Source organism: Piliocolobus tephrosceles, chromosome 15 (assembly GCF_002776525.5).
Source record: "Piliocolobus tephrosceles isolate RC106 chromosome 15, ASM277652v3, whole genome shotgun sequence".
Lineage (NCBI taxonomy): Eukaryota > Metazoa > Chordata > Mammalia > Primates > Cercopithecidae > Piliocolobus > Piliocolobus tephrosceles.
This window is the reverse complement of record NC_045448.1, coordinates 63,364,006-63,386,662: the sequence shown is the minus strand read 5'-3', so window position 1 is coordinate 63,386,662 and position 22,657 is coordinate 63,364,006. Positions and strand designations below refer to the sequence as shown.

The 22,657-nt window shown below is 37.5% G+C and overlaps 1 protein-coding gene across 9 annotated transcripts in view; it reads right to left on the bottom strand.

Moving 5' to 3' along the window:
* Nucleotides 1-22,657, bottom strand: part of EHBP1 (EH domain binding protein 1) — a 336,323-nt gene that overhangs the window by 185,283 nt on the left and 128,383 nt on the right. For all 9 annotated transcript variants that reach the window (XM_026447739.1, XM_026447738.1, XM_026447742.1 and 6 more), the window contains 2 exons: nucleotides 9,958-10,080; nucleotides 4,287-4,527 (listed from right to left, as the gene is read on the bottom strand). In XM_026447739.1, coding sequence (XP_026303524.1) covers nucleotides 4,287-4,527; nucleotides 9,958-10,080 — 364 coding nt within the window. The remainder of the gene's footprint in view (nucleotides 1-4,286; nucleotides 4,528-9,957; nucleotides 10,081-22,657) is intronic.

Genomic DNA, 22,657 nt, shown 5'->3' with positions numbered 1-22,657 from the left:
CTGGTATTAGATAGTGGTAATGGTATAACAATATAGTGAACATACTAAAATTCACTGACATGTACATTTTAAACTGTATAATTTCATGTTATGTGAAGCACATACCAATTTTTTTAAGTGCTATAAAAAATGAACAGGAATAGTGGCTGCACAGAGATAGCACTGTGCAAACACTTATCCCTTTCTCTACAATGACAAGTTACATACTTGCTGATTAATATATTTTAAATATAAATAAATGTAAGCAAAGAAAAAATATTTACAGAATTGGGACTATTTTTACATTCTGTTGATCACCTATGATTTGAACAATCTATTTCAGAACTTTATGCATCACTCTAAGAGACAATTATTTTTATCTCGGTATTGTACATTTGAGTAATAAATTAGTTATATCATTAACTCATTGTAAGTTGAAAATTCACTGGTTATATTAAGGAGAAAATTGGACAGAATAATTTTAAATGACATTATTTATTGTTTAGAAAACAATTCATCAAGAAAAATGAATTATAGAGAGAAAAACCAAAGTTGGTTCAGGATTAATTTAAACATACTGGAAAAATAATACAAAATGAAGCTAAGGAATAGTCTCTTCCTCTCACCTTGATATCTATGTTTCTTTGGAAAAACAAATTCCAAGTTATTAAAATGGACATGTAGCATCCCTGAATAAAATTCAATGAAAGGTTTCACTGGGAAACTGACACAAAACCATACCAGAAATGACTGCATGCTAGGCCTCAAAAGTCACTTCATAAAAGTTCTGAAAAAATAATATTGGTTTATTGGTTTTCATTTTTACTATATAAACTAGAAGAGTTGAATTATCCCCCAAATATAAGTAACTGAGAAACCCATGCAGTTGTTAAGTGTAAAGGACACGTCCTAAAAGGCAAGGAAGGATGAATACTTTCTCTTTGTGCTTATGGATATGCTGGGACACTAAAGGTAATTCCACACATCAAAGGATTCTGTACTATTTATTTGTGATAGTTTAATGTCATAGAGTATACAGGAAGAATTTGGTAATAGAAGATGAGTCATACAGGTTTTTTGCTTGATGAAAGGTCATAAGTTTATTATTGAAGTAAGAACAAATTTTGGAAGATTTCTGCTACTGACATTGAACCTATAAATTTTTGCAGAGAAAAGATGATAAATACCAAACAAGTAATTAATACAAACAGAGTTCTTCCTGGACTTGCACATTAGCTTATGTGCAATCTTTAGAACTTGTGTGTATATTTCTACAAAATAAAGAAGCTAGAGTATTTACAGACTCCCTCTGGTAACCCCAGATGATTGAGCAAGTTAGAACGCTCTTTATTCATGAGAAACTTGTAAAGACTGTGACTTTCATGTGGAAAAAGAATGGCCAAAAGGAAACACCCAGTGATTTTGATTTTAGTTTTTATTAAGGCATTTAAAAAGTTTAAGCAAACATTAGATGTCTCTTTAATTTGTTAATAAGAGAGCAGGTGTGAGTGTGTTGTGTAATACTCATGTATTTTGGAATACCTGAATGCCTGTACTTAAAGTTTGCATTTACATTCAAATATTCTAGGTGTGTGGCTATTACTCAGCACCTACACCACCCATGAGAAATTTTATTTCAATCACATGTTAGCTATTTCAAAGAAAACAAATATAATAACTTTACCAAGTGTTGGGCCAACTTTTCAATCCCCCATATAGTTATTAATTAGTAATAAGATGTCAACTTGGGTTTGGGTTTAGAATCAGATGATTATTATGGTGTAATTCTGAGACTTTTAGAGATTAGAACTTTTTTAGGTTTTATCAAAACCCAGCCGTACCCAGAAGCATGTAGCACATGCTATAAAATGTGGAAAAGATGAGAAACACAACTCCAGAGCAATAGAAAACAAGTCCATTTTCTCACTCTTTCAAATAAAAGTCTCAAAATCTTTTTTTTTTTTTTTTTTTTTGAGATGGAGTCTTGCTCTGTAGTCCCAGGCTGGAGTGCGGTGGCATGATCTGGGCTCACTGCAACCTCTGCCTCCCAGATTCAAGGGATTCTCCCACCTCAGCCTCCTGAGTAGCTGGGATTACAGACACCTGCCACTACACCTGGCTAATTTTGTATTTTCAGTAGAGAGGGGGTCTCATCATGTTGGTCAGGCTGGTCTCGATCTCCTGACCTCAGGTGATCCACCTGTCTTGGCCTCCCAAAGTGTTGGGATATTACAGGTGTGAGTCACCACACCTGTCTAGTCTCAAAATATCTGAAGTTAGTTATTACAGTTCCCTTAAATCATCTCTTTTTAAAATTAAATGGTCCCTGTACTCTCAATCATTGTTTATTCGATGTGGTTTCTGAACACTTTAAAGACTTTTTCTCTACTTTGTTAACATTCTGAATCACCAATGCCCCTTATAAAATACAACAACTAGTAGACAAATAGTGCTCAAAATAAGAGCTAACCAATGCACAGTAGAGAGATAACATCTCTCCCTTTGCACAAAGCAATTACCCCAAACTTTCATGATTCAAAGGAGCCTTATTATTATTCCCCTCTCAACCCACATATACAGTATTTTGAAATATTTTCCTTTCAAGCTGCATTTTTAAAGAAATAACTATTTTTCCCAAGTTCTAAATAATGTTAATACACAAAAGCTTATGTATTTCCAAGGAAAGCAAAGACTCATATAGCCTCACAAGTGATCATATAATTATTATTAATATTTATCATATAATTATATTACTTATTATTAAATATTTTAAAGATCTCTCCAGTCACACACCAATTATTTACATCAAATAGACCTAAAGGCCCAAGAATTCCAAGCTGGAAATCACTCATGTGATATAATATTTCTGTTATTAAAGTTAAAGATTGCTGTTCTTTTTAAAACAGCTTTATTTAGGTATAAACGATAAACAATAAACGGCTTACACTTGAAAATAAAATTTAATCAGTATTTTTTATGCATGCATGCAAGTGTGAAACCATCAACACAAATCAAGATAACAAACATTTCCAGTCCCTCCAAAAGTCTCCTGGGTGCCCCTTTTTAATCTCTTCCTCGCTCCAGTTCTGATTGTAAACAACTACTGATCTGCTTTTTCTCACTATAGATTGTTTGCATGTTCTAGAGTTTAAAATAAATGGTATCACACAGTATACTATTTTCTGGTCTGTCTTCTTTCACTCAGCGCAATGATCTTGCAATTTACCAAGTTTGTTCCTCTTTATTACTGAGTAGTACTGCATTGTATGGATATGCCACAATTTGTTTATTCATTTGCCTGCTGACAGATATTTGAATTGTTCCCATTTTGTTATTATAATCAATAAAGATGTTAAAATATTTACGTAGAAGTCTTTGTGGACATACAAATTCTAGTCACCTCAGTACTCCCAAGTCTCAACTCTGTCTCCTTAATTCAGGGTGATTACTGGGATCTGTCCGCGTTTTTTTCTCTCTGAACTGCATTTAGAAACTCTCTCCCACAAATAACGTTACATAATTGCAGGGCTCATCTTCTTTGTTTCTGTTCTCTCAGGGATCATTATCCTGTGCTGTTTGTGTCCAATGTCTGAATCTTATTGTTTCATATAATCTTACTCCAGTTTTCAGTTGTTTAAAATGCTAAATCCAGTCTGTGTTATCCCATCATGGCTGGAAGTGGAGGTTTTGCTGCTGCTTTTAAAACACACTTAGGGTCATGGTCTGTAGCCATATGGGCTGTGAACTGTATAACTCCAGATTACAATATGAACACATCCCCTTTGTATCCCCACTCCAGATTTGGGCAAATGGCAGCCCTAATTACACAGTCTATTCATACTGAGCTTGTGATAATCCCTAATTTAGAAATATTATTATTTCATTGTTTGATATCTATACAAGTCTTCTTATCAAATCAATACCACAAATGATTATTTTGTTCTCCTCCCCAACAGACCTGTAACACAACTGAAGTTTAATGTCTACAGAGTTTGATGAAAAAAAAAAAAAAAAAAAAAACCTAAATACCGTTTATAATAGTTTCTGTGAGAAGACACAATTGGAATTCCAACCAGATATTCTAGGAATATATCTTCCTCACTAGTTAGTTTAGGGCATACACACATCTACCTGGAAGAGGGTGGGAGAATAAGGTTTAAGACTATAAACATTCAGATAGTGGATGAATTAGATACTGACTTACAAAGTGTACATTAATGATTTGTACCCATCTAAAGGTACATTACAAAAGAATATCTTTAGTTAACATAGAGACTAACTTGTGAGTCAAAATGAAATGTACTTACTCATCCAACTCTTCTTCTTCAGTTTTAGAACTATCAGCATAGAGGTACTTGCTCATGTCCACAGGTCTTATATTTTTTCTTTTTGTAGACTGGGGAGGAGAATCCTTTATGGTCACAAATGCTTCTGGCTCATCGAATGGGTTCAAATACTGTGGAGTCTGCACCTCTTTAAAGGGATTATAGCTGTTATTATAAAAAGAGTCTTCTGTTCTTCTAGGTGAAGCTGTTTCAGTGATCGGTTCTATGAAATAAAAGCAGATGAATTAAATCACATTAATACCATATGATATTTTCTAATATGGTTTAGTGTTCTCAAAAATATGACTATTAAATTAATAAGCTCTATGGGGCTGAGAGTGTGCAAAGCAATAATGAAACAATAATATACTTTAGAGGAGTTAAGTATTCTTAATGTTCAGAAGATGTGATATCTAAAACCTCTGTCAATTTCTCCAGGAATGGTACTCCCAAAAATGGCATTTTTGGATCTTTACTGTTTCTTGAGATCCTCTGCAGTATCAAATAGTATTAACATTATGATATGCCAATTTTGAAAATGTTTTCTTAGATGTGCAAAATTATATTCTTTTATTATAGTCTACCAGCTTGCCATTACAAACTGATACATAACAAATTTCTGTTTTTAAAAGAACATGAAATGGGCTGGTTGTGGTGGCGTGCACCTGTAGTCGCAGTTCCTAGCGAGGTTGCAGTGGAAGGATGGCTGGAACCCAAGAGTTCAAGGCTGCAGTGAGCGATGATTGTACCACTGCACTCCAGCCTGGGTGACACAGCATGACCTCAATTCAAAAATAAAATTTAACGCTGGGCACAGTGGCTTACACCTGTAATCCCAATACTTTGGGAGGCCAAGGTGGATAGATCACTTGAGGTCAAGGAGTTCGAGACCAGCCTGGCCAACATGGTGAAACTCTGTCTCTACTTAATATACAAAAACTAGCCCAGTGGGGTGGCGGGTGCCTGCAATCCCAGCTACTGAGGAGGCTGAGGCAGGAGAATCGCTTGAATCCAGGAGTCAGAGATTGCAGTAAGCTGAGATTGCACCACTGAACTCCAGCCTGGGAAACAGAGCGAGACTCTGTCTCAAAAAAACCCAGAAAACTAAAATAAATAAAATAAAATAAAATAAAAAGAACAGGAAACTGACTCATTTCTGAAATGTTCTTTGGTATTTACATAAGCACAGACCACTCAGGGATCTGATAACTCATTCTGTCCTGTGTTGTAAATATACTCACACGCCACTGAAATTGTTTTCTCAAAGTTTTCAAAGAACAGGTTTCTGTATGCTACAAGACCTTAAATGTTTAGAGTTTTTAATGAGAATATTTTTACAATATAACTTAAATCCAATCAATAATAACATAAGAATCTTCAGGTTGAAAGCACTATAATATTACTGGTAAGCTGATAGAGATATCAAGTTTTTCTAGCTTTTATTATTTCAAATTTTAATTTGAAAATGATGGTACTTTTATTTTTATTTTTTGAGACACAGTTTCACTCTGTTGCCCAGGCTGTAGTGCAGTGGCACGGTCCTGAACTTCTGATATCAAGTGATCCACCTGCCTTGGCCTCCCAAACTGCTGGGATTACAGGTGTGAGAAATCACACCTGGACAACAATGGTACTTTTATTTTATTTATTTATTTTTTGAGATGGAGTCTCACTCTGTTGCCCAGGCTGGAGTGCAGTGGTGTGATCTCGGCTCACTACAACCTCCGCCTCCCCAGTTCAAGTGATTCTCCCACCTCAGCCTCATGAGTAGATGGGATTACAGGCATGTGCCACCATGCCTGGTTAATTTTTGTATTTTTAGTAGAGACAGGGTTTCACCATGTTGATCAGGCTGGTCTTGGATTCCTGACCTCAAGTGATCCACCTGCCTCAGTCTCCCAAAGTGCTGGGATTACAGGCGTGAGCCACTGTGCCCGGCCTCAGTGGTATTTTTAAAATAAAACTCTGACTCAAAATACAAAACCACTATAATAGTAGCAGTACTTAGCATGAGGCTTTTTCTTTTATGTTTGTTAGCATTTTAAAACAAAACAAGAATTTGTAATAAAACTGTCTAAGATTTGCTGATAAAAATATTTTATCAAATTGTAGAAAAATTTCAGCAAGCCAAAAGTCATAGTGTATTAGAAGTAATTTTAATTATACTATGCAATGCTAAAGTATTCTATGAGAGGAAGGCAGGAAATTGGTTATTGAAATTCTCAAGAAAAATTGTTTCCTAAGTGACATTTCAAACAACTTAATCTGATTATTACAAAAATTTTATGACTGACATTTATTTATTTATTTTTAATTAATTTATTTATTTTTGAGATAGAGTTTCACTCTTGTTGCCCAGGCTGGAGTGCAATGGCGCGATCTCGGCTCACTGTAACCTCTGTCTCCCGGGATCAAGATATTCTCCTGCCTCAGCCTCCCAAGTAGCTGCAATTATAGGTACATGCCACCATGCCTGGCTAATTTCTTGTATTTTTAGTAGAGATGGGGTTTCACCCTGTTGGCCAGGCTGGTCTTGAACTCCTGACCTCAGGTGATCTGCCCACCTTAGCCTCCCAAAGGCCTGGGATTACAGGTGTGAGCCACCACACCTGGCCAATGACTTTTACATTTTAAAATCAAACTACGTATACCCTAGATGTTAGCCCAGAAAATTTGTTTTTATGTTGAAAATAACGTAAAATGAGCTGAAATTCTGTACACCATGGTGAAGCAAGTAAACAGTGTGAAAGAGAAGTCATAAAATCATAGTAAATCAATACTTGAAATGAATTTAAACATAGCCTACATTAAAGAAGAGACTCACCAATAGCATCTTTTGTAATACCATGATAATATTCAAACTTACCACCACTAGAATCTTTATAATCATGTAAATTAAGCATTTTCTTTTCTCCATAAGAGAAGAGAGACTGTAAAGTTTTTCCTATCCAATTTTGTATTAACAAATATCAGGGCTCAAATGCTTAAGAAATTGACAAAATGGGTCAATAAAAATAAGATTTTTATTTCTTTCTTTCAGGAATAGGATTGCAAAATTTAATCCAAGCAAATTCATCAGTTACAACACCAAAACTATAGAGCAAGATTTGAAGATGCTAGAATAGGCAACAAAGGTGGGTTTAAGAGAAGACTCCTCTGCCTCCCCCCTCCCTCCCCCTCCCCCTCCTCCTCCCCCTCTCTCTCTTTCTTTCTTTTTTCCTGAGCCGGAGTTTCACTTACTCTGTCGCCTAGGCTGGGGTGCAGTGGCACGATCTTGACTCACTGCAACCTTTGTCTCCTGGGTTCAAGTGATTCTCCTGCCTCAGCCTCCCGAACAGCTGGCATTATAGGTGCGTGCCCTATACTGGGCTAACTTTTGTATATTAAGTAGAGACGGGTTTCACCATGTCAGCCAGGCTCATCTCAAACTCTTGGTCTCAAACGATCCACCTGCCTTGGCCTCCCAAAGTTCTAGGATTACAGGTGTGAACCACTGTGCCCGGCCTACATTTAATAGCTTTCTAAAAAAGCCACTCAAGGGCCAGGTGTGGTGGCTCACACCTGTAATCCTAGCACTTTGGGAGGCTAAAGTGGGTGGATTACAAGGTCATGAGATTGAGACCATCCTGATCAACATGATGAAACCTCGTCTCTACTAAAAATACAAACATTAACTGGATATGGTGGCATGCGCCTGTAATCCAGGCTACTCAGGAGGCTGAGGCAGGAGAAACGCTTGAACCTGGGAGTTGGAGGTTGCAGTGAGCCGAGATTGTGCCACTGCACTCCAGCCTGGGCGACAGAGCGAGACTCTGTCTCCAAAAAAAAAAAAAAAAAAAAAGCCACTCAAGCACGTAAATATAAGAGGAGAACTGAAGCTGTAAAAGCAAAAAAAGAACCATCTGAACAATTGCAACACATTTTTTTCTTCCCCAAATACTTCTGTTTTGTGGCTGCAAGTTTTTAATCAATAAAGATAAATTATTTCTATAAAAATATTTTTATAATAAAAAATACTTACTCCAAAGATTCTAATAGGCAATATTTAAAGAGAACTCTGGTTGACACGTATTTGTTTGGCTCTACAGGTATAATTAAAGATTCTGAATCAGGCTGGCTTACCTCTTCTACATAGAAATGTGATCTTATGTGTTGTTTGCCACTCTCTTTTATACCTCTGATAACAGACTTACATTTAGAAAACTTATTTGATTTTAAAATAGAAAGTTCAAATACTGAATGTCTCAAATATTTTGTAAATATTTTTGAACTCAATATACTTAATTGTATGTAGTGTAAAATCAAGAAGTTGTGTGGTCAAAAGAAGATACCTGATTAAGAATCTTAGCTCCAACTCCACTTCCATTTACCTAAAGTCAAATCATTTAACTTCTCTCGGTCTCAGCCTCCTAATCTATGAAAAGAGGTAGTTGTTGACTGCCTCTACGACTTATTGTGACTTTTTTTCTTTTTCTGAGATGGAGTTTCGCTCTTGTTGTCCAGGCTAGACAGCAGTGGTGCAATCTTGGTCACTGCAACCTCCGCCTCCCATTTTCAAGCAATTCTTCTGCCTCAGCCTCTCGAGTAGCTGGGATTACATGCATGCGCCACCATGCCGGGCTAACTTGTATTTTTAGTAGAGATGGGGTTTCTCTATGTTGGTCAGGCCGGTTGCAAACTCACGACCTCAGGTGATCCGCCAGCCTCAGCCTCCCAAAGTGCTGGGATTATAGGCGTGAGCCACCGTGCCTAGCTACTGTAACCTTTTTAAGATTTAAAATACGTTCATAATATATATCCTTCAAACAAAATAAAAACTCATGAATACAAACTTCCTATTAATAATCTGGAGTCTGGTAAGAAGGGAGAAAGTAAAGGAAGAGGAGAAGGAGAAAGAATTATGAAACGATATTGCTATAACAGAGTGAATCCTGAAGCTAAAACCTCATTTTCACCATGACAGGCAGTAGCAAAATTCTTTAAAACTCAGGAAGATTTCTCAGACAGAGTCAAAAAAGATGTAAACAGTGGTTAATCATTCTTGCATTTATGTTAAGCATACAGAGTTCAATCAAACGGAAGTCTCACTTCTGTTAACAGCCCTTAGCCAGGCTGTATGAGTTCAAAACTACTTGATAAGAAAAATGACTCAGGAAAAAAAATCCCTGGTCTTACACCTCACGAGTATGCTGTATATATATAATAGCAGCGGATCTTAACCTACTCTCTGCTCCATGTTTTCACATGCATAACTCACTCTCACTACTAATTCTCAGCTAGAGAATCTCAGCCAGAGAGATACAGAGTTAGGGTCAGAAGGGCTCATGAGACTGAGTGTCAGGGAAAATGATCCATATAGAGAAGCTACCCCCACCACCCTAAAATCAGTATATCCCTGACCTTACTTGGTAGACCAAATGAATGAGACTTGTAAAGCCACATGTAAATGTTTAAGCAAGGCTTTCTTTTTTCTTTAAAAGTAATTCCATAGAAGTGACCCAGAATTGCTGATCAACTCCAAGTGGCATTGAACACAGTATCATTATAAACAATAATTTTTTTTGTTAGTCTCTTAAGAATATATTTTCCTGCCCTTACAGTTCAAGACAACTTGACTATACAAAGACTTTAAAAGGACAGAAAAACTTGCTACCTTCTGAGTCAGGATCTCCAAATGGATTTAATTCTGCAACATCAGAGTCATCAAATGGATTTGAATTCACGGTGGCCAAGTCCTTTTCTGCTTCATCCAAAAAGTTAAGTTTGTTGATAAGCTCTGAAAATAAACATATGGGTTAGTTTCCTGTTACGGTTAAGTGTAAGTATTGATCATTTGTGAGACATTTCAAATGGTAAAAATTCACACGAATAATACCTGCAAATAATAGTGTATAGCATTTTACCAATGACAGAATGCCATTCAAGTATTTTGTAGCATACCAACAGTTTCAAATAAAACAAAACAAACATGTGAATATTAATTGAAAATTATGTCAGATAATGAACTATACTAAAGAAAATTCCATCTCAATTTAATTTGAGCCAATAAAAAAAGTGCTGACATAGACTTTTAGAAAGAACATTCATCACTCCCAAACAGGAATAACTGAAATGGGCTTATGGTAAGCAAATATTCTAAAAACAATATATTGATAATATATAAACACACTCAAGAAATAGCATGCTATATGACATTGCACTTTGAAAATGTTTTAAAACCACTGTCTATCAAGGATCCTGACACAAGACTTTGCTAAAGAGAAGTTCTGTTATCTTGTTGCCTGTTGGTGCACTACAAATTACCAAAGAAAACATTCAAGGAAAAGCACAAAGACAAAACTGACAGCTAAGTACAGACAGAAGTCAAGAGGTAGCAGGTCACAGTAAATACAGGCAATTAGAAGCAGAAAGAAAGGAGGAAAGCTCTTAGACCTTCAGAGGAACTGGCTGATTTAGCTGAAGGCATATTTGCTTGCTTTATGCAGTCATCTTGATCTTCATCTAAGCTGCTCAGAGCATTCAACTGGTTTACAATTTCTGTAAACAGAAGCCAGTCAAGACAAATATAAGGTAAGGTCATTTAATTAAAGAGAAGTAGAAGCATGCTGTTACCCAAAAAGACAAGAGGAGATGTTTGGTTAATCAACAGAATACATTCAGTGGATGTTATTTTTACGAACCATAACAGATATGTTTAACTGAATGTTATGCTATACCCATATTTTAAAATAGAAAACATTTTATTGTTAAAATGTATACTAGTAACATAAAAACTATGTTAATAAACACAAAACGAGATAATAACCCAAGAAGCTGACACTGGCTTTCACATTTTACATTTGTAAAATAGAACTGTGTTTTAAACACATACATTAAAAACAGAATAAAATATATACTCTGATACTACAGAAAATATTTGTCATTTGTTTAATATTCTAAATTTAAATAAAAAGTTTTAAGAATATAAATGCATGGATTATGTACATAATAAATATGTCTTCATGTTGTATTTTAAAAACCAGCACTAAAACAAGAAAAGCAAGCAAAAGTTATTATTTTCTACTCCTTTTTTTTTAATAGGATCTATTATTTTAAGGCAACTTTAGAGTATATGCTTTAGAAAAATCTTATAATAAAGACAATAAAAGAGAACAAAAAAGGACAGAGAAACAAATTTAAGATACAATTTTTTACATGAGTCATCTATATTTCGAACAACTCTGAATATGTGAAATTATCACCCAACGGGTGAAAATTAGACAACTCAAATAAGAACCTTTTAGGATACTACAGGTAATCCCTGATGTTTCCAAAGTTAAAACCTAGGAATAATGTAGTTATTATGATACAGCAAATAGATTCAGATTATTCAGTAAGGAAAGAAAGAAAATGATTGGAAGTTGTAACACAAACTTTTTTACAAAGAACACAGTTGTGTAAATTTTTACAAAGAACACAGTTGTAAATTTGACATTAAAAGTACTATTCTTTAACACTGTAAATCTAAGGACACACGCTAAATTTTATTTGAACTAAATCATTGAATATGCATTTATAATATGGCTGCCTGCAACTATTCATCTATTGCACAAATATTTATTTATCAGTCTGTGCCAAGACCTATTCTTGGGACACAAAAACAAACATGGTATTGTCCTTGTGGAATTTATATTCTATAGAGACACAAATTAACATGGAAACAGACTTAACAAATACCTACAGGCATACCACATTTTATTGCACTTCCCAGATATTGCATTTTTTATTAAGAGGTTTTTTTGCTTAAAGCAACCAAAAATTTGTTATCCAACTATTGTGGGGATCAGAAGACTTGCTGGGCTAAAATTAGGATGTTTGCTAGGCCGCATTCCTTTCTGGAGCTTATAGGGAAGGATTTGCTTCCCTCCCTTTTCCAGCTTCTAGAAGCCACCCTTGTCTAGAAGTCTAGAAGCCACTCCTTAACTTGTGACCCGCTTACTCCATCTTCAAAGCCAGCAACAGTGGGCCAAGTTGTTCTCACATCACATGTGCTGACTTTCTCTTCTGCCACTCTCTACCGTTTAAGCACCCTGGTAATTATATTGAGCCACACGGATAACCTAGAATACTTTCCACTATGTCATGGTCAGCTTATTAACAACCTTAATTTCATCTGCCACCTTACGAATGGACAGTTTGTGACAACTCTAAGATTAGCAAGTCTATTAGCACCATTCTTCCAACAGCATGTGCTCACTTCATGTCTGTGTCACATTTTGGTAATTCGTACTGCTACAGGATCCTTGGGATGTAGCTTTTCTGGCTGGAAACCTCTGTGGCCGGTGGTGTCTCTGCCTGAGTTTTTAGCTCAGGCCTGCTGGACTCGTTCCACCCACTTGGCCTGGTATGCTGCACTTGGCTCACGCTACCGACCTGGATCCCACGTCTACCAAGGGCGAGTCAGGCATGGAGTGATGAGGGGAGTGTGAGTGAGAGTGGGGTCTAGCCACTGTGCAGTCAGACACACCAGCTGCTGCAGCAGAGTGGGAAGCTCCATGTGTGGCATGGGCACCAGCTCTCTGCAAGGCTGCAGGTAGACCGGGTGCACTGCAGTTTCCACATCTGGCACTGAGAAACATGGTGGCACCTGGAAGCTTGGAGATGCCAGGAACCACAGGGCCCCAAAGAGGGAGTCACAGCCCTGGCATGGGGAGCTCCCAGATATGGGCTCCCTGATGGGCAGCAGCTCTTCTCTTCTTCTCTTCACCTGCAATGTGGTGAGCAAAGGGCATGTTTCAGCCCTGTTTATGTTACAGTTCTTTTAACGCTGCCATTCAATGGGGCTAAAAGAGCTGAGTTCTTGTCCTGCAACCAGAAGAACGAGGTACACAGACAAGTGGAGGGTGAGCAAGACAAAGAGGAGCTTTACTGAGCAATAGAATAGCTCAGAGGAGACGCGCAGTTGGTAGCTCCCTTCCACAAGCAGGGTGTCCTGACAAGTGTTCAGCTCCCAGCAGAGAGGAGACCCTGGAGTGGGAAACTCTTCTCTGCAGGTAGGTCATCCTGTCAACTCTGCAGCTCTCAGCAGAGAGGAGACCTTGGAGTGGGTTGTTCCTCTTTGCAGGCAGGTCGTCTCATTGTCTTCCTAGCTCTCAGCAGACAGGAAGCCCTTGAATGGGCTGTTCCTCTTTGCAACTGGTTGTCTCGGTGTATTCCAAGCTCTCAGCAGGGTGGAGGTCCTGGAGTGGGTTGCTCCTCTCTGCAGGCAAGTAGTTCCATCAACTTCCCAGCTCTTAGAAGAGAAGAGGCCCTGGAATGGGTTGCTTCTCTCTGCAGCTGATTGTCCTGGTATCTGCTCAGCTCTGACAGAGCTCAGGGCTTTCATGGGCCTCAGACAAGAGGAAGTGCATGCTGACTTGTCCATGGGTAGCCTCGAAAAAGCACCACAGCCTCCCACTCTGGTCTGTGGAACTGGTAGCCTGGCTCCCAGCCTTCAGGCCCTTGCTGGCCTGAAGGTGGGGCCTCACTGGAGACCCTCCTCCTTCTACCCAGGAACCTACCTCCTGCTGCCATTCATGGTGCCTAGGGTGTAGGTGCCAACAGATGCCTGCAGGCCACCATGGAGCTGCCCTCAGCCACCCACTGGCTTCCCTCCTATGCTTGTCAGTGCCCATAATCCAGTAGGGATCTGATGCCAAGGTGGCAGGGGGCTGGTTTGTCAGCAGTGTCCTGAGCATGTGCATACCTGGCCAGGCTGTGACAGCACCCGAGCTCAGCTCCAACTTTGTTCCAAGATTGGAGCAGGTGCCAACAGCAGGGAGAAGCCAGATAGCAGGAGCAGGCACTTCCAAGCCGGAGAGGGCAGGGGAAGCTTCCCAGGCTCCCAAGAGTACAGGGATGTCTGGGTCTGCAGCCGCAGTATGGGCAAGCTGTGCCAGGGGGGTTGGGGCTCCTGCCTGCTCCCTGCAGCGGGAGGCCCAGGACCACAGCCACAACTTGGACAGCTGCAGCTGCATCCAGGAGGGCAGGGCTCCCACCTGCTCCAGGGTCCAAGAGCAGAGGGGTACCTGGATCTGCAGCGTGGCTTGGGCAGATTTAGTAGCACCCAGGGAGCTCCAGCCCCAACTCAGAAGGGGCGGGGCTCCTGCTTGTCCCCAGTTCCTGCCAGCCACTTGGAGCGTGTGGCCTCAGCCATGCCTCCCTGCTGTAGCAGGCGTGATGGCAGCCACCACTCCAGACGGCCTGCCGGTGCCATCATCACCATATTCTACATCTTTTCATTATATCTGTCATGGCAATTTGTGATGAGTGATCTTTGCTGTTACTACTAAAACTGTTTTGGGTTGCAATGAACCACACCCACATAAGACGGCGAACTTCATCAATAATGTGTGCATTCTGACTGCTCCACTTGGTTGTTCCCCCATCTACCACTCCCCAGACCTCCTTATTTTCTCAGACACAATAATATTGAAACTAGGCCAGTTAAACCCTTCAAAGGCCACTAAGTGTTTAAGTGAAAGGAAGAGGTGCATGTATCTCCCTTTAAACAAAAAGCTAGAAATGATTAAGTTTTGTGAGGAAGGCATGTCTAAACTAAAGATAGTCTGAATGCTAGGCCTCTTGTGCTAAACAGTCAGACAAGTTATGAATGCAAAGAAAAAGTTCTTGAAGGAAATTAGAATTTCTACCCCAGTGAACACATGAAAGATTTAAAAAATGCATAATGCCTTATTGCTGATGCAGAGAAAGTTTTAATGGTCTGGATAGAACATCAAACCAGCCATAGCTTTCCCTTAAGCCAAAGCCTAATCCAGAGCAAGGCCCTAACTCTATTCAATTCTATGAAGGCTGAGAGAGGTGAGGAAGCTGCAGAAGAAAAGTCTGAAGCTAATGTAGCTTCAACTTGTGTCAATACTGAAGAATGTGACTTCAAGTTGAAGTCGATGCTTATTTACCATTCCAGAAAATCCTAGTGCCCTTAAAAATGATGCTAAATCTATTCTGCTGTGCTGTATAAATGCAACAACAAAGCCTCGATGGCAGCCTATCTTTTTACAGCATGGTTTACTAAATATTTTAAGCCCATTGTTGAGACCTGCTGTGCAGAAAAAAAGATGCCTTCCAAAATATTACTACTCATTCCTTCTTAGCATGCTCCCTAAAAAAGTAACATCACCACTCACTGACAATGCACCAGGTCGCCCAAGAGCTGTGATGGAGATGTACAGATGATTAGTGTTGTTTCTGCAACACACAGTTCAAGGAGTAATTTTGATTTTCAAGTCTTATTACTTAAGAAATACATTTTGTAAGATACAGCTCTCGTAGGTAGTGATTCCTCCAATCATCTGGGCAGTCAATTGAAAACCTCTTGGAAAGGATTCACCACTCTAGATACCATTAAGAATTTTGTGATTCATGGGAGGAGGTCAAAATATCAACATCAACAGGACTTTGGAAGATGGAGGAGGCTGATTCTGATCCTCATGGTTGACTCTGAAGCATTCAAGACTTCAGTGGCAGAAGTAACCACGGATGTGGTAGAAATAGCAAGAGAACCAGCATTAGAAGTGGAGCCTAAAGATATAACCGATTTGCTGCAATCTCATAACACCTGAATGGATGAGGAGTTGCTTCTCTAGATGAACAAAGAAAGCAGCTTCTTGACATGGAATCTACTCTTGGTGAAGGTGCTGTGACATAATGGTATTGCACACTTAACAAACTACAATACAAACATAACTTTTATATACACTGGGAAACCAAAAAATTTCTGTGACTTGCTTTACTGAAATATTTGTTTTATTGTGGTGTACTGGAAGCAAACTCACAATATCTCCAAGGAATGCAGGTATGAAAATACTAGGCTGTCAGACATATGTTACAGATCTTTCAGCAAAATATATATGAAAAGTTGATAAGCTTATCAACTTTCCTTTTCTAAATGAGAAAATATATTTTGCATAACCAAAATTGCTTGAGATAGTCAAAGTAAACCATAGAAAATAGAAAGCAAACACAATTAATGCCAGTTGAACTTTTTATCCCAATTTGAATAGTAGGAGCATAATAGTCAGACTTACAAAGTTTCTTCTTCCACCTTGTTTCGCCAGTAGTTTTAAACCGTACTCTGACTCAAGGTAACCTAGCAAATTTCTCAGGAGGTAGAATTAATTCATAAATTAGATAATTTACCTGTCTCTAGCAGTCACTGTAATTTTGTAATTTTTAGGAAAAACATAATGGAGTGTAGGATCAATGTTAAGTGATTGCCAGTCTCATGACTGATTTTTTTTTTCATTCTTTACTAGTTGGGCATTTTTCAAAATGTACACGATTTATTTTTAGCTTTAAAAATATTAATAACTCTGAACATATAAAAAGAAATATTAACAGCAGCAGCTAATAATTACTAAGCAGTGGGAGAGGCTTTGCATCCATTATCAGTTAATTCTCATAAATAATCAAAAAAGAGGCCGGGCGCGGTGGCTCAAGCCTGTAATCCCAGCACTTTGGGAGGCCGAGACGGGTGGATCACGAGGTCAGGAGATCGAGACCATCCTGGCTAACACGGTGAAACCCCGTCTCTACTAAAAAAATACAAAAAAACTAGCCGGGCGAGGTGGCGGGCGCCTGTAGTCCCAGCTACTCCGGAGGCTGAGGCAGGAGAATGGCATAAACCCGGGAGGCAGAGCTTGCAGTGAGCTGAGATCCGGCCACTGCACTCCAGTCCGGGCGACAGAGCGAGACTCCGCCTCAAAAAAAAAAAAAAAAAAAATAATCAAAAAAGAATTATTATTCACATCTTATCATGTATATTAGTATTATTGATTTGCCCTACAGGAATAACTTTGAAAATATAAAATATGAATCACTTTGAAAATATAAAATATAAAAAGAAATAATAATAGCAGTTAATTATAAAGTAGTAGGAAAGGCTTTGCATCCACGATCAGTTAATTCTCATAAATAACCAAAGAAGTATTATTATCCACATTTTATCTTATATCTTAGTATTACTTGTTAGTCCTATATTCCTAAATGTGCAATTAATAGGTCAAAAAATGTTCATATAGTGCTCAAATATTTGTAGTTTTCTTTATATAGCTAAAACATTTTAATTACCTTATGTTCCTAAAAGTAATCTCAATGAGAGAAAATATCAATCATTTATTAAACATCTTATATATGAGCACTGCAGGGAATATAGAGGAAGTATTAGAGTTAGTCCTTCCCTTCAAAACATTAATATTGTTCCACAGAGTTTTAGGTATAATGTCGGCATTTTAAAAAATACTATCAAGATGACTCTATTACATGACTGAATTATTTTTCTGAATGCTTAGAGTATTTCTTCCTCATCATCATGCTTTTGGTGACATCTAAAATCACTTATGGCCATTTCATCATTAATTAATTCAAAGTAATTTCTTCTTTACATTCTCTTCACTAATGACTAACTGTCCTAGTAGTTTCCGCCATTTATCCTTAGCTTAAGTAAATCCCTACTTCGAGAACTTCTGCTTCTACAACTTTCATTTACATTAACAGAGTGAAAAGGTAATTTTGATTATCTATACCAATGCTTCCTTTATTTGGTTTGCAAATAAATGTTAATACAAATCATAAAAAAGCAATTACAAAAAAAAACCACTTATCTATTTAATAAGCATTTATCAAGTACCTATTATATGCCTGTGCTAGTACCTGCTCTCATGGCTTCATATTTTAGTGGGACAGACAGGCACGTAAAGTAATACATACTGTATGACAAATATTATCATTGAGATAGCACTGTAGGCTATGGGAAACTAACTGAAAGAGAGATATATAACTCAAGAGATTAGGAGGGCTTCCTGGATTTTTATCTACACTTGAGCTAACACAAGACAAACAGACATTATGATTATTAAAATAAAAGAGGATATGGATGAGGACAAAGGGAGGCAAACAGAACATGACATACTTGAAGAACTGCAAATTGGAGTTTAAGATGCCAGCGATAGGAAATGGAATGAGATGGGGCTGGCAAATATCCTATCATGAAGGTTGTTGTGATCAAACTAAAGAATTTGAACTTTATTCTGAGAGTTATGGGAATCTAGCATATTTCAGAAACAACATTCCAGCAGCAACATGGTGGCAGCATTTGGGAAAAAAGGATAGAAAGTAAGACAAAGCATCACCACTCCATGAAAGAAGGCACTCAATAAATACTTGTTAACTGAAGAACAAATTAAGAAGATTTGATGATTAATTTGGCATAGAGGATAGGCAAAGAAATCCAGGATAAGTGCTATGTTTGTGTGTTGGGTGACTGTGGATAGCAACTGAGACCGGGCTATTAGTTTTAGACAGCTGGTGAAACTTCCCATGCAAATACTTCAATTGGCAGTTGCTGTGTGGGTCAATACCCTAAAATATATAATTTTGTTATGTATTTCTCTTTCTAAAACAAGTACTTTTCTGTTTCTTCCAATTTTCTACAATGTTTTACTTTTACAATCGGAAAAAGTTAACTTAAAAGAAAATTTATAACAAAAATTTATTCCTGGAATTATTTTAATGAGAAGTTTTTTTAGTTACATGCTACCCTGACCAAAAATACTACCCAACCCAATATATTTATGTAATACTTTATTACTTCATAAAGTCTTGTTTCATACAAAATTGAAAACGTCTGGAAAATGCTAATAATGTTATACTTCAGTGCAAATTTCTCCCCTACTACTATACGAATTGAGCAATAAACCCATATATTTCCTCTAACTGTATCAGTATGGACCTGCTTCACATTGGTGAGAATAAGAAGAGAAACTAAATCAGGGGCAGGCAATCGAAGCAAAGGGTCAAGTAATTTGAGATTCTTCCTTACAGTAAGGAAGGCAAAAGAAGATATAAATTGACCACCAGACATTTATCACATCGAGCAAAAGAAGGTAGGGATGGGGATGGTGGCATGACGAGTAGGTGGCTTTTTCCTTTTAAGAAAGCCTATAGCAAAACTTCCTAGAGCTAGAATATATATGCAAATCTTGCAGTATCCTCAATATTCTCTAAATTGTAACAAGATTCAGGTATATCTTATTTTAAGATGGTCTAAAATAGTAACACTTCAACTTTCTGGCAGAGATCCAGGTAAAAAAGATGTCACTTTCTCCACAGGCTTAAGCCCATAAACATGTGATTGCCTCTTTTAGGATACCAGCATCTCCTGATTCTCCTCCTATCTTGGACAGACAGTTCTGTCTCAGTCTCTTTTAATAATAATTACTCTTCCCTCTGCCTAGGATCCCATCATAGGTCCCACTCATTTTTCTCCTAAATCTGTTCTTTTTGAAAGAATTCATCTATTCTCTTGGCTTAACTACAAACACATAAATGAAGATAATTCTCAAATACATACTGAGTGCCAGACTTGAATTACCAACTACCTAGTGGGCACTTTTAATCTAAGACCCTAGATAGTCCCCTCACAAACTTAATATATTAAAAATATAATTCAACAGCTGTGCTACTATGTCATGTTCATCTTGTATTTCTAACAACTAGCAATTTTAAGCCCATAGCTAGTACTTAATGTATGTTGTAAATGAATGAATGAATGAACCAAATGAGTCATAATACTTTGCATCATCTTATAAAGGCAGGAAGATATAAAATGTCCTTTATTTTTACATTATAGATATACGGTTTTATTTATTTATGTATCTATCTCTATGTCTATGCATGTATGCATGTATCTATAATGTTCATCTACAGAAATGTTATATTTTAAGCCACCGTTTCAAAATTTGGTGACTTAAAACAACAAATTATTATCTCTCAAAGTTCTGTGGGTTGACTAGACTTAGCTGGGTAGTTCATTGTAGTTAGATGGCAGCTGGGCTGAAGTCATCTGAAAGCTTGACAGGGCTGGATGTCCAAAATGGCTTTACTCTCAATTTGATTTTGGCTAAAAAGGCTAGAACAATTTGCAGATGGCCTGGCCTCTCTCTCTCTCTCTCCAAGTGGCCTGTTCATGTAGCTAGTTTGGGGTTCCTCTCAGCATGAGGTCTCAGGGTAGATGAACTTTTTACATGACAGCTGGTTTTCCCTAGAGCATGTATTATGAGAGAACCAAGCAGAAGCTAAAAGTCATCTTCCAACTTAGTTTTGGAAGTTACATAGTCACTTCCCTTTTATTCTATCGGGTAAAGTGATTTATCAGGCCAGCCTAGCTGCAAAGGAGGAAATTATAAAAGAGCATGAATATTGGGAGGTATTAATTCATTAGGACACAGTTAGGAGACCAGCTATACCACATAGTAGATCAATAAATCAGAAAGTTAGAAATCATTCGTTTTCTTACAAATTTAACATATTTACTATAAATTTTACATGATACTTTCCAGTATTTTACTTACACATACACATAAAGGCACAAATCTTAGACTGTACAATTTAATGAATTTTGACAAACATATACACCTATGTAACCCAAATTGTATAACATCTGCAACATCTTCCAACGCTCTCTCATGCCTCTTTTCAGTCAATCCCCAGTCCCACAGGCTATCACTATTTTAATATTTTTCACACAGGATTAGTTTCGCCTTTTTTAAACACATCACATAAGTGAAATCATATAGTACATCTTTTATGTAAAGCCTCTTTCACTAAGCATAACGGTTTTGAGGTACATCTATGTTGTAGGGCATATCAATAGCTCATTTTTGTTGCTGACTAGTATTCCATTCATGAACATACTACAGTTTAGCCATTCTTCTGCTGATGTACACCTGAGCTATTTCCAGTTTGGGACTATTACGAATAAATTGCTATGAATCTCTTTGTGTAAATGTTTTTAGAGATGTATGTTTTCATTTATTTGGGGTAAATACCAAGAAGGGAATCGTTGGGTCAGAGGGTAGGTATATGTTTAGTGTTACAAGCAACTTGCTATGTGCTGGGCATGGTGGCTCACACTGAAATCCCAGCACTTTGGGAGGCCAAGGCAGGAGGATCATTTGAGGTCAGGAGTTCGAGGCCAGCCTGGCCGACATGGTGAAACTCTATCTCTAATAAAAATACAAAAAAAAAAAAAAATTAACTGGGCATGGTGGTGTACACCTGTAGTCCCAGCTACTCAAGAGGCTGAGGCAGGAGAACCGCTTGAACCTGGGAGGTGGAGGTTGCAGTGAGCTGAAATCATGCTATTGCACTCCAGCCTGGGTGACAGAGTGAGACTGTCTCAAGAAAAAAAAAAAAAAAAAAAAAAAAAAAGAAACTCATTATGTGATGGTACCATTATACATTCTACCAACAATGGATGAGAGTTTGTTGGTCCACATCCTTGCAAACATTTGGTATTGCCAATCTTAAATTTTAACCATTCTAGTAGGTATAGAGTTGTATCTTACTGTGATTTTAATTTGCATCACCCTGATTAAAAGTGATGTATTTTTCATGTGCCATTTGGCTAGTGATAGATTTTTCTTTGTGAGCCGTATGTCCAAATCTTTGTCCATTTAAAAACAAAATAAGGTCGCATGTCTTTTTATTATTTAGCTATAAGGCATTTTTATAAAAATCTGTTCTGGAAACAAGATCTGTGACAGATATATGCTTTGTGACTATTTTCTTCTAATCTATGATTTGCTTATACATTTTCTTAATGGTCTTCTTTTTTCCTAAGAGACAGGGTCTCACTATGTTACCCAAGCTGGACTTGCACTCCTGAGCTCAAGCTATCTTCCCACCTCAGCCTCCGAGTAGCTGGGACTATAGGTGTGTGCCACTATGCCTAGCTTTTTAAATAATCTATTTTGATGAGTGTAAGTTTTAAATTTTGATTAAGTTTAATCTATCAAATTTTTCTTTCCTGGTTATTGCTTTCTGTGTCATCTATAAAAACCCTCTGCCTACCCTGAAGTCAAATACACAGGTTTCTAGGTTTTTGTTTTGCTTTCTTTCAGAAGCTTCATCATTTTGCAGTTTTGTATTTAGGTCTATGATCTATCTTGGATTAATGTTTGGTGTTAATTATAATGAATACATTGAATTAATGTATGTGGAGAGGTGGGGGTTGACCAGTTGTTCTGCATTATTTATTGAAAAGACTTTTTCCCCCACTGGATTATGCTGACAACTTTGTTGAAATTAATTGACCAAGTTTGGGTATATTTCAGGACTTTGTTTTGTTCTGTTGATCTATTTGTCCTATGCCAATTTGACACTATCTTGATTACTATAGCTTTACAGTAAATTTATAAATTTTCATGTCAGGTAGTATTAGTATTATAATTCAGTTCTTTCTCAAGATTCTTTTGGTTACTTTGTATCCCCAAATATACTTTAGAATCACTTTTCAATTTCTTTATTTTTAGAAA